The following is a 15,284-nucleotide window of genomic DNA, read 5'->3' on the forward strand; positions in this document are numbered from 1 at the left end:
AGCTTTGGCCAGTAGATTACAGCTGCTCCCAGGAAGTAGGACTGGGAGGCCAAGTGCAACATGTTGTACAGCTGGAACCTCTCCAGCTCCTAGCAGCTTCTCAGAACTAGAGACCACACTGCTGCAATACCAAACGAACTCAGCTCCACCCTGCCTCCGAAACAGGCAGTTGCAAAGAAACTTTTGCTCTTGCCTAGGTCCTGCAAGGAGGAGACCCAACGTCACCCCAGACAGAAGTCGAAATGCCTGTACATGTCCAGTGCAGCGACTCCCAAGGAGTACGGGGTCCACCTAGTGCAGTTAGAGCAGTACTGCCAGAACGACAGGCAAAGCAACCCACACATGCAAGCTTCCCGTGAGCCCAGCAACGCTGCCAGTGACACTGGTAGGGACCCAAAGCCTCATCCTCTGTACAGATACCAGGAGGCAGGAAGCAGATTCTCTGATGAGGGTGGCACCCCACAAGGACAGCACTTGCTTAAGTTACTTCATCAGCACAGAGTGAAGGCAGGTGGAACCTGGCTGGGTTGAACAGACACAGCACATTTTGATTCAATATGAAGGCTGCAGGCTTACAGGGGCTGAAGGTAGGCTCTGGTTTAGGGAAAAAAGCCTCAGTAGCTGCCGGTTTGCTACCTCCCCAGCACTACTTCTGCACTTTTATTTCCCATAAAAGATCGCAAAAGAGACTCGACCAAGGTCAGACTGTCTAACACAGATGAAGAATGGATCTGTACTTTCTGGTTCAGAAAGCAATTCCTCCCATCAGCTTTCATTGCTCAGTTACCCAGCTGGAAGAAACCGAGTTTAGCTAGTGCCTTCTACCTGCATGAACTTTTAATTCTTACAGTTTTCAAGGGCAATTCTGGCTGACATCACATTCAAGACCTGGGAACATAAGTGTAAGGCAAAAACATCCTGCAGGGGTTGAGACAAGTCTTTTAGTTGCATCCTTTTACTCCCTTTTACAAAATGGAAGAGTGCAACATGCAGCTCCCTCTGATAGTAACATAACTAGGTAGAACTTGTTGACTGCAGGAAAAGGAAATGGAAAGGACTAAACCAAAAGAGGTGCTGCTCCAAATCCCATCCATATTCCCCATGTGACAAAGACAGAACAGATCACACAAACTCCCATAACATCTACAGATGAAACTGAAACTAGCTGACTATCAACTGAGCACCAGAAATCAATAGGCAGATCAGCGCTGAATGTATGCACTGCTGACGAGTTTAGAAAGGCATTTGGGAAGCTTCACAACAAAACCGGCTGTGGCATGGAGTCATAAAAAGCTTGTGATTTGCCACAAGCAGTTTCCTTGAGACCAAAGTAACGCAGAGCTCCCACACTCACATGAAAGACTTCAGTCTTAAACAATTTGGTTATGATCAGATAAAATAAAAGAGAGAGAACAAAAATAGCTTCCCCATTTCTCCTTTCACCCAGAAGCAGGTGAATCACTTTGATTTAAAAGACATCTAGTGGCAGATAAAACACTACAGAAAACAACTAATCAAAAGGATGTTCTTCTGGAAACTTCTGCATTTCCCATTCCATGGGATTTTCAGAAAGGAAAAAAGCTGTTTCATTATTTCAGTAAAGAGGCACAAGTCAGACACAGATTAAACAGTGAAGCAATTTGTGGAAAAGATTTCCAGATAAATAAGCCAAAAGAACTTGAGGACCCTTAAGTAGTCTGTGTCAGCTAAACTGCCCTTCCTGCTAGGAAGGGAAGATAGCAGATGGGTTATGAAATCCAAGAGTTCGTATGACCTAAAACTCCAAGTCAGGTCTAAGAACAGTCTAAAATAGCACTAGGGGATGGGAGGGCTGTGCATTTTATTTATTTATAAATATATATACACACAAAAGCTTTTTTTTTCCTAAATAAAAGAAATACACCATTAATTCTTCCTACTGCATTTTTTCAGCTTCACTTACTCTGAACAAGTAAAATCTTTCATCCCAGCAAAACCACTGTAGGTTTCTGGGACGCAAATAAGTCTGCTGGATAAGAGAACAGCAAAGTATCTGGAAAAACCCACTGAGTTGGGGAGTGGAGAACCAACAACACCGGGAGGTGTATGGAAGAGAGACTCTGAGTCCCATTCAGCTGGAAGACAAGGGATAAGCAACAGTAGCCTGATAGAATCCAAATTCTACCCACATGGGAATGCAGGAGCAATACTGATCAACCTCAAAGGCTTGTTTTTAGTAACAACTTCCAAAAAACACACACACATATATATATACAGCCATCTCTTGCAGAGACAAGTGATTAAGTGGCTCCACGTTCCAGATAGGGTAGGACAGTCAGCACCACCTGGCTGGTGGTTTACAAGGTGCTGAAGATGCTCCAATGTGCGTGCTCATGGCTACTTCATGTTTCTGAAGGAAGAGCCAACAAGTCTTGGAGATCAGCTGTGTGTGTGTTTGCCTGGAGCCTGAGTCACATTTATCAGCTGTATTACAGGGTAAGGGAGATGAGAGGGAGCAGATGGAAAAAGAACAAGCAAAAACTTTCTGAAGATTGTCAGGAAGTGTCTGCAGACAGTGTCCATCCATAGGAAGTCCAGTCAGAATTTGACAGAGAATGAAGTCCCACAAGAGCAGCCTTTCTCTGCCTGAGGGTTGCTCACCACTTGGAAGGAGCTGCGAATCAGCTCCTGGCTGAAGTCCACCATGGAACCTTTCACAAAGGCCAGGCTGTCCACATCCACGACCACACGTGCACCACCTTGTTCAAACACCCTGCAGAAAAGCAGCATATTTAACCATTAACTGTGTTGCAGACTCGACAGAGAAACACAGCCTGAGCACTTTCATTATCTCATGTTTCTTCCCTTCAGTGCAAGATACTACCATGTCACCTTTGCAAAGAACAGTCACACCCGACCACCACTACACCCCTTTGCCCTTGCCTGTCATCAGAGTTGATAACTGTGTCCAAGGAAAACTTGTACTGGAATCCAGAGCAGCCACCTCCTTCCACCTGCAGCCTAAGAAACTCTGAACCTTCTGTGATCTCCAGCAGCCTCTGCAAAGTAAAAGAAGAGGATTAAAAGACCTGCTGAACACACTGGCAAACACTCAAACACCACGGGAGGCCAGGCAGTTTGGAAGTCCCTCCCAGCAGCACCTGAACTCCTCCCGGGGTCCCCACCTTATCACAGAATGTCCCCAGTTGGAAGGGACCCACAAGGCTCATCGAGTCCAACTCCTGTCCCTGCACATGACAACCCCGCAGTTCACACCGTGTGTCTGACCTTCACGCAGCTCTCGCTGAGGAAGACCTGTCCGTCGCCGGGGTCGCTCTCCGTGGGGCCCGGCTGGGAGGAGGATGATGCCCACCGCAGCGGGCGGGCAACTGCACAGGCAGGACCCGGCGGGAGCCTCGGCAGCGCTCGGTCTGGGCACAGTGGGGTGGGACACCAGCGGCCTCTGGAGAGGAGGAAAGAGAGAGCCTCAGTGGAGCCCCCGTCCGGGCAAGGGGCCCAGGCCCAGTCCCGACCCCCGCAGCCGCCAACCCCTGCCGCAGAGCGGCGACACTCATGGACGCACCACACCCTCCGACGAGCCCAGAGGACCAAGCGGCCCCGCCGCAGTGCAGTACCTTGTCCGGCTCCCCAGCACCAACCTCCACCAGCGCCAAAGTGCCCCCGGCGCCGCCATACTGCCCCCGGCGCCCCGCCCCCGCCCGCCCATTGGCTGCCCGCCACGGCCGCTTCCGGCGAGAGCCACCATGGCGGAAGCGCTGCGCCGGCGGGGGTTGCCAGGCAACGCGGAGCCCGCCCCGCCGGGCCAGGGCGGTGGCGGCAGCTCCACCTGCCGTGCGGGTCGACCCGCGCAGTGAGTTACCGGGGCCGAGCTCCTCCGGGGACACAGCTCCGCTGCTGGCTCGGTAAAGCCAGCAAAGCCGCTGGAGCTTTGCACAGAGGCACGAAGCTGCATGTTTGTCCTTGAAAGTGTTTGCTTCTCTAAGTGATGACAGTCATGGAGGAAAATAAACAGCGATAAACCAATGAAGAATAATTAAATAAATAACGCAGCGCTCTCCAGCAGAGCGTGTTTGCCCTGGAATTAGTTGTGAAGGTTGTTTATCCTGAGCAGGGCCCAGAGACCCTGGATCATGCTGCCCAGGGAAGTGGTGGAGTCACTGGAAGTGTTTAAAAGGTGTTTAGATGAGGTTCTTAGGGACGCAGTTTAGTGCCAGAGTTAAGGTTAGGCTATGGTTGGACTCGGTGATCCTGAGGGTCTTTTCCAACTGAAATGATTCTACGATTCTATGACCCTGGGAAGGATCGAGCTGCTGCTGCAGGGGAGTTGGGCGAGGAGAGCAGCGAATGAACGTGGGCCTGGGCTGACGGGTTTTCAGGGTGTTTCCCCAATCCCGGCTTTTCTGGTTTGCTCTCCTTTGTCAGGTGGGGGCTAAGCTCAGGAATCCCCACAGAGGCTGGTTTTTCTTCGGCTGGCTGTTTGTGTCCCTGCTGCCGTGGACACACGCTCAGGCCTGCCGTCCCTCCCCTCACCGTAAGCAGGGACCGGGGGCACTGGGCGGGGCCGGTGGCCTCACCTGCAGCTGCGTGAGGCACATTTCTGTGGGCGGTTTGGCCTCCTGATTACCCGCCATGTGATGGCAGTCTGGCTGGTCGCTTACAGACACGCCTGCAGTAAAAAATCTGTCTCTTCCTCCTGTGTTTCTGGGGGAGGAATCCTGTTCCTCGTCCTAGGCCAGGCTGGTGGAGAGTCAGCAGGTGGGATGGTGCAAGAAAACCTGACATCCCAGCAGGAGGGGGTCATTCGATGTCAAGGACCTCGGGACCCTGCAGTGGTTTGCTTTCTCACCGTTCCACTCCAAGCAAGGCGATGCTTTTGCAACCACATGCTTTTGCTTATTTGTCCCACCCTCAGCATGTAAATAAAGACCAATTTGAGCTGTTTATTTTGCTTGCTCTTGGGTTAACTAACAATGTTAGGATAAAGCCACGGAAGTTTCACAGGCATGGTCCCAGGGGGGCTGGTATTAGTGCAGGTACCTGCAACTGCTGATGAATCCTCATCAGACATATTAGGACACTTCATGTTTTTAAAAAACACATTGAGGTGTTTCTGCAGTTATTTATCAAAGTAGATGACTTTCAAGGAGCAAATCAAGAACTCATGGGGGATCACGCTTGCTCTCTCCTGTGGGGGTGTGTTAGACCAATCCCATGGCATTTCCATATGCTATGGCTGCATTCACTGTGAACACCTTTTGGAGAATGGGTGTAGGCCCCCAAAACAGACACACCTTCTAATTGCCTTCATTTTTACCAGTGTTAAGTGTCAGAAGTGTGATGAGTCCCTCTAAAGCATTTTGGAATGTTGCTCAGATGGCTACTGCAGACTGAAAGAATCAGAAGCCAGCTGGCCTCACTCAGAGTTAATGTAATTAATAATCCACTATGCTGAGAGGTGATTTAGGTACTGGGGGCAAATTTTTTTAGTAGCTGGGAGAGGTGGGTGTGACTAAATAGAGCAGCTACTTCTTTGCATCTCTTTCTTATTGCTGTTGATTTTTTCTTCTTTCCTTCTGCCAGCTATGTGGTATAGTGGTATTTTTCTCTCACCCAGAGTTATGGTCTAGGTTTTCTTTCTCCCCAAGCTGGTTGTTGTGCTCCTGATCGTTTGATGCAATCTGATTTTAGGTTTTGGTGTGTTTTGTTTTCCTCTTCTTAAATCAGGTCTGTGGTATCTGGGTTTGGGGAGTTCCTTTAGCTCTCTTTAAGCACACTGTATTGAAGGGATTTGTCTGTGCATTGGATTCTCAAGATATTTTAGTTTATTCTCCTCTGCAATGCATACATTGTCTTGCATCTGTTTTGGTGGAAAACTGAGCTTGTTTCAGTGCTTCAGAAACTGGTAATAATAAAACCTCTGGTGCGGCGTTGAATGCAAGAATGGCTTGTGATGCATTTCAATGTGAATTCAGATGATCCGCAGCACAGGGAGCATGTTCTGGCTGAAAGAACAGTAAAATTGATTAGTCTCTGTATGTGGATTTTCCTGAAAATGCGACTTCTGTATTCACTGCTGCTATAATGCCTGCAGGTGCATCTGTTTACCGAGCTGCAAGTGCAATGCAGTTAGAGGGGGTTGGATTCATCGGGTGTGGGTAGCTCATAAAATGGAACCGTGGACTTTTTCCTCATGTAATAGAGTTGGTCGGATTACAGAAATGAGAAACTCTATTATCTGTTTCACTGGAAATAATTTCTTTGTTGGCTTTCTTAGCTTTTCCTCCTGGTGTTTCTGCACCTTGGCACAAGCTCACCCTGATGTTGGTAATTCGGCAGAAGCCATGTCTGCAAAATGATGAGGCCAGCCTAATGCTGAATAGAGTCTTTCTGAAGTGTTTTGGTGAAATATTGGACTCCAAGGTGAGCTGGGCACCCATGTTTTGTATCAGATGTCAAAAGGGGCATGTACCTAAAAGCAAGGTCTGTTTGGCCTATGATGCATGTGCTGCCCTGGGGAGTCTAAGCTTCAGTGCTGTTATTGCAAAACTAGTGTGATGGTAATGTGTGATATCAGCTAAAAACCTTGGGCAGAAGGTTTCTGCTTCTTTCTTGTGTAAAGTACTTGGCTGTGGTTTTACAAACTTTGACTTATTAAGCTTTTTATTAGTCCACTTCTGAAGGGGGAATAAACATATTAATTCTGATCTTAAGTTCAGTTATTTTCAGTTCAAAGCCTTTGGAATACTTGTAGACTTGTACATATATAGATGCTGGCACTGTGCAAAAGCATCTGTGAAGCAAAGATAGCTGGAGAGTCATTTCACAGGGAGGCATCCCGATTTAATGCATTGTGCAATTTGCTCCCAAGCATGACACCACTTATCCTGTGAACGTGTGACAGTGGTTTATGGTGTTGCTGTGACCCAACCGCACTTCTGTTCCCGGCAGTCAGATAGGCAGCTTTGTTTATCATCTGTGAGACTTGAAGGATGGGGAGAAGGAAAGCCTTTCTAAGGGCACGAGTTCTCAAGCACAGGGAAACAACTTTATCTGTGTTGGTTATGAAGTGTGCTAGGTGGGCTTAAATATACGGCTTAGTCTCAGCAGGGCATTAGGGTCTTTTTTTTTTTTTTTTTCTTTTGATGAGGCTGTTGTAAGCACCCTGATCTGCCTGCTGGAGGCCTCTGCAAACCGAATGCTTGTTGAGAATATTAAAAATAAAATAAAAGCGCCACTCTGCTTTCTAAAGGAACAGATTTTTTTTTTTTTCTCCGCTGAAGTGCTCAGCAGAGAGATGCACAAGCGCAAGTCCTGCTAATGCCTCTGGTGTGACACCCCTTTGTGGAAAGCCTGAGCAAAGCGTGGGGGGGTCGCCTCTGAGTCACTTGGCAGCGCAGCTGAAGCTGAGCAGGCAGATGCTGAACTGGGACACAGGTCTGACGGGTTCCTACCAAATCAGCGCTCACGTGCCTTTCTCTCTGTTGTATTCCTGATATGACCCTGCTAAGGGTAACACTTGCTACCATGTGAAACTGGTGAGAAGCTGTAAGCTTTAGCTTGGGTCAAACACTGAAGTGTCTTAAACATGCCCTGGTTTGTGTCAGCATCCACAGCACAAATCTGGGAGTCTGCAGTGTTTCACAAGTTTGAGAAGCAGGACTAACTTATAGGTGCTGTGAAAGACAGCAACCACAGCGATTACTGAGTAGACATCACTCTTAGCACTCAGGTTATTCAGACACCTTTCAACATGCAAAACATCACGTATAGAATAAGTAATGAATAAGGCTACAGGCCAGTCTGCTATGCTAGCTGCTTGATTTTTATTTTCTTTCTCTTTCAGTGGAGGCAATGAAAGAGCTTCCCAGCCCCTGGCACTGGCTGGACGTGAGCTTGTCCTCCAGCTGCTGCCCCGCAGCGGTACTGGAGAGGGTGTCTGTCTGTCCAGACGCTGCAGTTTCAGCATAGCCCCACTACTTCTCCCTCATTGTCCTGTCCCATCCGGTACCGAGGGCCTCACGGTGGTGTCTCCGCTGCCCTTTTCCCGATGCGGACCGGGCTGCCCGGCCCCGGGACCGCAGGGGAGGAATTCCGCCCCCCCCGCCAAGGGAGCCCCCGGCGGAGCCCCCGCCCCGGCCCGGCCCCACGGGCGGGGCCGCCCCAGCTGACCGGCGGGCGGAGCCGCCGCGCTCATGTGACGCCGCGGAGGAGCCGCTGCCGCTGTTCTCGCTGCAGCCGCCGCCATGGTGCCGTCCTCGCTCGCCCTGCTCCTGGCGCTGGGCGCCGCCACCAGCGTCCTGGCCGAGCCCCTCCGCTTCGTTGACTGTGGTGAGTGGCCGGGGGCGGCGGGAGGCAGCGGGGCGGTCGGCAGGCGGAGAAGGCCCGGTAAGCCAGTCTCTTCCGTGCAGGTTCCATAGACGGCAGCATCCAAGAGGTGAACGTGAGCCCCTGCCCCACGCAGCCCTGCCAGCTCGTCAAAGGAACATCCTACAGCATCAATGTCACCTTCGCCAGCAGTAAGTGTCGCTTCCTCAGCTGGGGTGCCCGGGGTGAGCACCTCTGTGTCCCATTGCTTGGAGAGCAGTGGGGAAGGGTGGCTGGAGAAGGGTCTGGGTGGGAAGAAGTGGATGAGGAGGAAGAGTGTTCCTTAATTGTGTTCTCACAGCCTCTGGGGCTTGCGGAGTGGGGAGCATAAGATAGGAACATGTTCCCCGCTCCAGTGCCAAGCTTGCACTTCTCTTTTCTTCAGAGATCGAGAGTCAGGGCAGCAAAGCAAAGGTGTACGGCGAGATGCTGCATGTGGACATACCCTTTCCCATTCCTGAGCCTGACGGATGCAAGTCTGGGATCCAGTGCCCTATTCAGAAGGGTCACTCCTACAGCTACCTGAATAAACTCCCTGTGAAGAGCGAGTACCCCAGTGTAAGTAAACAGGGAGCTGGTCTGCTCCTTGGAGCTGCCACCCTTCCTGGGACACTCCCACCACCTGTCTTTTAAGGAAGCACACCTTGTCTTGTGGTGGTGGGAAAGAGGTTAGAATACTCCTTAGGCCATCTGTGGCACTTCTGCTGTGAGTATGACTGTCTCAAACTCCCACGTTGGGACAGACCCAGCAGAAGAAGCAGCCTGACTCCAGCTGCTAAGAAAGTGGCTTCAGGTGCCCAAGTATTTGCCTGTTCTGTTTTATGCGCATGTGTAGCTTCCCTGCAGAGCCTGCTGTGTTCAACTGAATGCTCCCAAACTGGGGGTGCTTGGCTCAGGGGTGCAGTTCAGCTGGAAAGCTGGAGGGTGTTTCTACTCTCTGCTTACTCAGAGAGTAGAGATCCAAGTGCAGTGTGTGGAGGTCTCCTGTGTCATGCAGCAGAACCCTCTATGCATGTGAGATACTCCAGGAGCCACCACATGAACGTGGCAGTGGGGGAATGCCCCAGCTCTGTCCTCTTTGCTCAGAGCCCCCAGGACCATCTTGCTCCACAGAAGTAACAACTATACCCCTCTGTGTGCTTGCCTTATGATCTCCTGAACACTCTCACTTTCCTCTGCTTTTCTCTCTTTCAGATTAAACTAATTGTGAAGTGGGAGCTGGTGGATGACCAGGACCAGATGTTGTTTTGCTGGAAGATACCAGTTCAGATCACCAGCTGAGAAGCCCTGCCATAAGTAGGGCTTGGGAAGGGGAAAAAAAGAAGACAACGCAGGCCAAATTCTTTTATATATTAAGCATTTCTTACTGCTTCCTTCAGAGCTTTGCAGCCTCTGAGCTGCCAGTACTGTGTTCCTGCAAGGTCAGCTGTGGGCAGAGGGCTTTTACCCCATTTAGACCCCTCTGGGGTGTTCTCAGCAGCTCAAGGGGGAGCAGTGTCTGCTGCAGGAGTGACTGAGCATTGTCCTCCAGCTGCTCTGTGGAGGATTTTTAGTTGTTTGAAATGGAGGTGTCTGTCCTCGCAAAGGAATTTCTCTGCAATGAACCCGGCTGATTTCTGAGCTGCTACCTGGTAACCCTTCAGTGCTTCTTCTAGAACACCAGCTGCATCCACCCTCCTGCGCTTCTCCTGCTCTGTCTTGACCGGGATGCCCCTGGGACCTGTGTTTGACATCCATGCAGGTGAAGGAGAGGGAAGGAGAAGAGGTTTTCCCTGAGCTGGCAGACTGCTCTGTCCTCGGCCTCTGCTCAAGCCAGCAGGACTGCAGCTGGGAAAACATCTTTTTTGTGGATGCAAAGCCAAGTGGTGTTTGATGTTTCTGCAGGGATGATTCTCTAACCAATGGTTTGCACTACTACTAACTTGGAGCTGCTGGGAGCTCCTGAACCTCTTTTTATAACTTTCCTTTTAATAAAGGCTACATAGAATCTGCTTGTGATGTCTTCTGTGAACGGAAAGGAGCAGGAGGAAAAGCATAATGGCTGGGCCTCTTCGAGTTGGACTTGGGCTGCTCTTCTCAGCTGAAAGCACGGATGGAGGTGGCGTGCTGGCCTGAGTGCGGGTGAGCTGTGAGCAGCCAGGCGTCTGCTGATGGCTGCCAGGGTGTCCAGCTGGCAATGTCTGGCTGTGCTCTTGCCTTGCTGGTCCTGTGCTAGACTGAAATTGTACAAAGGCTCCCTGAGGAGGTGATGGTGTAGAACATGGCCATGCTTGCTGCGGCATAGGTAAAGGCCTTTCTATTGAGGGATCTGGGGCTGGAAAAGCAGCTCCCAGACCTGCCTAAGGGCTCTTGCCAAGTGCAGAAACTTACATGCTCTGACACTTAAACTGCAGCCCCCTCCTGTGTGAACAAGTCAGGGTGTGAGTGGCCACAACCACTGTGCTGTCAGTGGGGGCTGGAGTTGGCTCTTGTGGCTGGCACTGGCCTGAGGAGATAAGTATTTGGCCTGGCAAGTACCTCTGCTCTGGCTCAGGAGCAGGAGGAGGCTGGGTGCCAGTGTGAGAGGAGTAAAAATTGGCCTACGAGAGTGGGGTGGCCTTGCCAGATTGGACCCACAGGGAGGACATGGCTCGAGTATCTATTGGCAGAGGTAAGACAAGCAAGGCTGTGACCAGCCCCAGTGTCTTGAGCCACAGAGGCCCAAAATAAATGTTTTATTTAACAACATGAGAGAAGTTTCCAGCAGACTCAGTTAAAAAAAAAAATAAAAAAGTCACCAACAACTTTACAGAAAGGAAGCAGGACCTGCCCCCATGTCCTTCAGCCCAGCCAGGATGGGGCACAACAGCAAAGTGGGGGGCTAAGGGATGTGCCTGGGCTGGCTGCAGGGAGAGCTCACCCTGGGGCCCCTCTGACCTCTCCACTGTGCCTCAAGGTTAGGCAGCAGCTTTAGAAAGCTAGGGTTGACCCCCTCCCCGTCAAAGCTCTGGCCTAGGGATGGATGCTTCACGAGGAACGGGGCCAGCACCTGCGGCGTGGGTGAGGCTTGTTGCTAGGTCAGTGCAGCAGTGGTGGGGAGATGAACCCCCTTTCTAGGCAGGGCGAGGGGGAGAGGCTGGGGCTGTGTGGCAGGGGAAAGTGTCCTGTGAGCCTCCATGGCACAGGGCGAAGCGATGGGTGTTGGGAGCTGGGGCGGGCTCTGCTGCAGGAGGTGGTGGAGGGGGATGCAGAGGCTGAGAGCTCAGCCCTGGCCTGTAGAGAGGTGGCGGGGAAGTTGTGCGCTTTGGAGGGAAAGGAGCGAAGAGCCTCGAAGCACCCGCAGCCCCGGGGGACCTTTCTCCATGCTGCCAGGTCCAGGGTGCTAGAGTCGCACGCCGGATGGGAACACCCTCAGCCCCACTCCCCAGGAGCTACGCTGCTGCTGGGCTCTGGGCTGTCTGGGGCACACAGTGGTGGGACCGGGCCAGGGCCACGTAGCCCGGTGAGCAGTGGCAGCGGTAGGAGCCCTCCGTGTTCTCACAGGTGCCACCCTGGCACAAGGGCTCAGGGCCACCCACCTCCTCACACTCGTTGATGTCTGCAAGGAGAAGAAGGACAGGGGTGAGCTGGTGGTACAGCGAACAGTCCCGTCCAACAGGCACCATCTCCTTGTGCCCCTGCTACTCTGCCAGCCCTCCCCCACAGGGGCTCCATGCTCTCCATTCAGCACCTCCAGGATGCCAACCGTGACTCCGCCAGCCTCCTACACTCCTCAGTACATCTGCAAAGCCCCCTCAGTCCCCAAGGGTAATATCCCCAGCATTTGGCATCCCTCAGCACAGGAGGGAGCCCTCCCTGCCCCCCCCCCAGCAATGCACACCAGATAAGCCCCCACCCGTGGTCTATTGCTGGTGACACCCCCAGGTTGGCAGGTTCCTGCTGATAAGTTGTGCTAGAATAAGATCTGGGAGAAAGGCCAACTCCAACCTCGGAAAATGCCCTTTCCTGATCCAACAAGGCTGAGGAGGCAGATGATGGTGGCCCTGAGAGGCCGATTATCACCTCCAGGACCAGAACACAGAGGGACCTCGTGCTGTGCAAACAAGAGCTTGTTTTATTAACCTGCAAACTGTGCCAAAGGGCTCACTCAGCCGGCTCGCCACTGGGCTAGAGCCTGCACACAAGTCCCACAGCAGCTGCCTCACTGTGATGGGTCTGCTCTGCTAAATGTACTTCCCTGGACACCCTGCCAGAGCTACCCCAACTTGTGGTGGGGCCACCAGCTGGGCAGAGAGCATCCCTGTGCATCCAGAGCCCTTGTTTGCACCCACAGGACCTCCAGACCCCAAATCCTTACCTGCCAAAGCAGGTCCAAGCCCTCTGACCACAAATTCCAGCCTCAAACCATGCATATTGGCAGGGAGCAGGAGTGCGGAGCAGGTAATGGGTTCAGCTGGCCACCCAAGGGAGAGCGAAGGCCCAAGCAGTGACTGATGGACCCCAGGAGGAACGAAGAGCTCTGCCACCCCAGGGACCTCGGGTTGTCCCCAGCACAGGTGGAGGGGGCAAAGAAAGGGAAGTGCAACCCCAGGGAGGGAGGTTGGAAGCAAAACCTTTTGGTGCAGTAGGAAGAAGCACAGCTGTCATGGGAGGGAAGAAGGAGGAGAGGGGAAATGTAAAATGAGAGAGCTTGAGCACAAGGCAGCCTTCATATGCAGCCAAAGCAACGGCTGAACAGACACTATGGTCTTGGGCTAAACTTCAGGACCAGGATGTTGCCATAGATGGGATGGGCTTGCTCAGAAGCCCAAAGAGGTGTTAGGCAGGCCATCAAGGGACCTATGCTCCACAGCCTGGGAAGTGGGAGAAAGGTAAAAGGGGGAAGAGCAGACAGGCTGGGCTGGCTGTGGATCACCAAATTGAGAGGAGAAGTAAAACAATGCTACCGGGGAAGAGACAAGGGAAGCACCATGGCAGCTGTGGGGATACTCTAAAAGCCTGAATTCAGCAAGGTAAAAACACGGGGATGACTAATCACCACGTAGGAGATCTGAAGGGAAAAAAAAAGAAAAATGAGACAGGCTCCAGTGTAAAATGTGTGCTAGTTAGTCCAGGACACGAAAGGCAACAAGCAAAGGCTCCATAAATACACTAGCAGGAAACAATGGGGAATGTTGGTCTGGTCCTTATCAGCAGAGGAAATAAAAGCTAGCCAAGCTGGCTGCAGCAGCTAACGTGGGCTTTGTTCCAGCCATTATAAAATGCTTGTGGTGACCAGACAGGGCACAGACCATGTTTGAAGTGTTTAAACAAGAGTGCAGGAGCACAAGGAGGGAAAGGCCATACTGTGATGGAGACATTCAACAATTGCATAGATAAAGCACTTTCATGTTGCTAAAGGCTTGGTGCAACTCATCTTCACATGCTTAATGCTCCTGCAGTCCCTGAAAAGTTGGTAACTTTTTCTGAGACGAAGGATAAAGGAGGTCTCAGAGACGGGAGGAACGGTAAATCTGGTAACTATTTCCAAAAACACAGGAGAAACAAGAATTACAGACTGCTGACCCCCATTCCCTTAAGCAGAGCAGGTTTGTTAGTGATTAGGTCATAACCTTCCAAAGGATATCAGGGTCATTAAATAGCTGGTGCAGATCTGCGAAGGCCTGATTACGTTAAGCCAATCTGGTTCCCTTCACTGACCTGAAAACTGATATGTCAGATAAGGGAGAAGCAGTGGATACGATGTGCCTTGGCCATGGTGAGGATTTCAACATGCTCTCACATGACACACTCAAGAAAACTGAGAAAATATGGTCTAGATGAAACTGAGGCAATTGTGCAACAGGCTGCAAAGCGACACTCCAAAGATAATTAGCAATACCTGGCTGTTACAATAAAAGCCGTTTAAAGTATAGCCTGCAGGGGTCTGTCCTAATCTCTGCTCCATTCAGTGTTGTCATTAAGGTGGACAAAGGAAGAATCCTCATGATTATGAAATGTATGTGTTTTATGCCAGCACTCTGAGGGGGCCATGGGGTTCAGACTCATTCTGATCAAACAAAGAAGTGGTCCAAAATCAACCAGACAAAATTCATTGAAGGCAAGTGCAAAGCCCTGCAGCCAAGGTAAAGGAAACATAACGCACAAATGCAGAACGAGGAGTAACAGCTCGGGCAGCCGTACTGCCTAGCAGTATTTGGGGAGGCAGAGACCACGAGTTCTGTATGAAGAAGCTGCATGATCGTGTCATGCAGTAAGGATGCTGGGAGCTGGAGTTAAGTGCCATGCCAAAGGAAAAAGAGGGTCTTCATCTGCTCTGTACAGTGCCTGAGGCCTCAGCTGGCTTCGGAAGCTGCACTATGAAAAGGATGGGAGACACGGCACAGGGATTTAGAGTGGACACAGAGCGAAGGTTTAAAGACTGTGTCTCATAAGGGCAGTGTGGAAAGTGAGGAATTTCACCAGGGCAGTGGTGAATGTAGAGGAAAGTAAGCAGGGACAGAGTTAACAGTGGCTGGTGATGTACAAGAGTGTTATCTGAAGAAGGGAGCAATCAGCTAACTCAGCTGCCAGCAGCAAGTGGCCAGTGAGCTCCAGGACAGGGCACCCAGCTCTGCGGGATGGAGCACCAGGGAGAGCAGGGGCTCCTCCAGCAGCTGTCCCGGCCAGCACCGCCAGAGAGCGGCAGCTGCCAAGGTATGCCGGGCCCAGGCTGCCCACACAGCCCTGGGCTGGCCCCAGGCTGGCCCCAGCCACCACTCACCCACACAGGCCATGCGGGTCATGTCCAGCTGGAAGCCATCGAAGCAGTCGCAGGTGTAGCCCTCCCGGACGCGCACGCAGCGCCCGTTCTCGCAGCCATTCAGGATCCCACACTCCTCAGCCTGCAGCCCCTCAAAGCCCTCGTAGAGGCCTGGAAGGTGGCAAGACGGTGTCAGAGC

General features: G+C 51.7%; 3 protein-coding genes across 4 annotated transcripts in view; 1 reads left to right on the forward strand and 2 right to left on the reverse strand.

The window, feature by feature from the left end:
- Positions 1 to 1,823: 1,823 nt before the first annotated feature.
- ISCA2 (iron-sulfur cluster assembly 2) lies at positions 1,824 to 3,695 on the reverse strand. Its single transcript, XM_065839186.2, has 4 exons — positions 3,615 to 3,695; positions 3,268 to 3,442; positions 2,923 to 3,038; positions 1,824 to 2,752 (listed from the first exon to the last, which is right to left on the reverse strand). Exons 1-4 carry the CDS (start codon positions 3,671 to 3,673, stop codon positions 2,578 to 2,580), a joined length of 525 nt encoding a protein of 174 aa, XP_065695258.1. The 5' UTR covers positions 3,674 to 3,695; the 3' UTR covers positions 1,824 to 2,577.
- A 4,475-nt stretch (positions 3,696 to 8,170) lies between these two features.
- NPC2 (NPC intracellular cholesterol transporter 2) lies at positions 8,171 to 10,351 on the forward strand. The gene is made up of 4 exons (XM_065839957.2): positions 8,171 to 8,328; positions 8,409 to 8,516; positions 8,750 to 8,922; positions 9,559 to 10,351. The coding sequence occupies exons 1-4, from the start codon at positions 8,244 to 8,246 to the stop codon at positions 9,643 to 9,645; spliced, it is 453 nt and encodes a 150-aa protein (XP_065696029.1). The 5' UTR covers positions 8,171 to 8,243; the 3' UTR covers positions 9,646 to 10,351.
- Positions 10,352 to 11,040: 689 nt separating this feature from the next.
- Positions 11,041 to 15,284, reverse strand: part of LTBP2 (latent transforming growth factor beta binding protein 2) — a 74,940-nt gene continuing 70,696 nt past the window's right edge. For both annotated transcript variants that reach the window (XM_065839955.2, XM_065839954.2), the window contains exons 34-35: positions 15,107 to 15,256; positions 11,041 to 11,941 (exon numbers count right to left, since the gene is read on the reverse strand). In XM_065839955.2, the coding sequence (XP_065696027.1) occupies positions 11,775 to 11,941; positions 15,107 to 15,256 (317 nt within the window). In that variant the 3' untranslated portion in view covers positions 11,041 to 11,774. The remainder of the gene's footprint in view (positions 11,942 to 15,106; positions 15,257 to 15,284) is intronic.

Source organism: Patagioenas fasciata, chromosome 5 (genome assembly GCF_037038585.1).
Source record: "Patagioenas fasciata isolate bPatFas1 chromosome 5, bPatFas1.hap1, whole genome shotgun sequence".
Classification (NCBI taxonomy): Eukaryota; Metazoa; Chordata; class Aves; order Columbiformes; family Columbidae; genus Patagioenas; species Patagioenas fasciata.

Coding starts and splice junctions, on each gene's coding strand:
- ISCA2 (XM_065839186.2), bottom strand. CDS start 3,673: ATGGCGGCGCCGGGGGCACTTTGGCGCTGGTGGAGGTTGGTGCTGGGG. Junction 3,443..3,614: donor GTGCTGGGGAGCCGGACAAG/GTACTGCACTGC, acceptor CCTCCTCTCCAG/AGGCCGCTGGTGTCCCACCC. Junction 3,039..3,267: donor TCAGCGAGAGCTGCGTGAAG/GTCAGACACACG, acceptor TTTACTTTGCAG/AGGCTGCTGGAGATCACAGA.
- NPC2 (XM_065839957.2), top strand. CDS start 8,244: ATGGTGCCGTCCTCGCTCGCCCTGCTCCTGGCGCTGGGCGCCGCCACC. Junction 8,517..8,749: donor CAATGTCACCTTCGCCAGCA/GTAAGTGTCGCT, acceptor TCTTTTCTTCAG/AGATCGAGAGTCAGGGCAGC. Junction 8,923..9,558: donor TGAAGAGCGAGTACCCCAGT/GTAAGTAAACAG, acceptor TCTCTCTTTCAG/ATTAAACTAATTGTGAAGTG.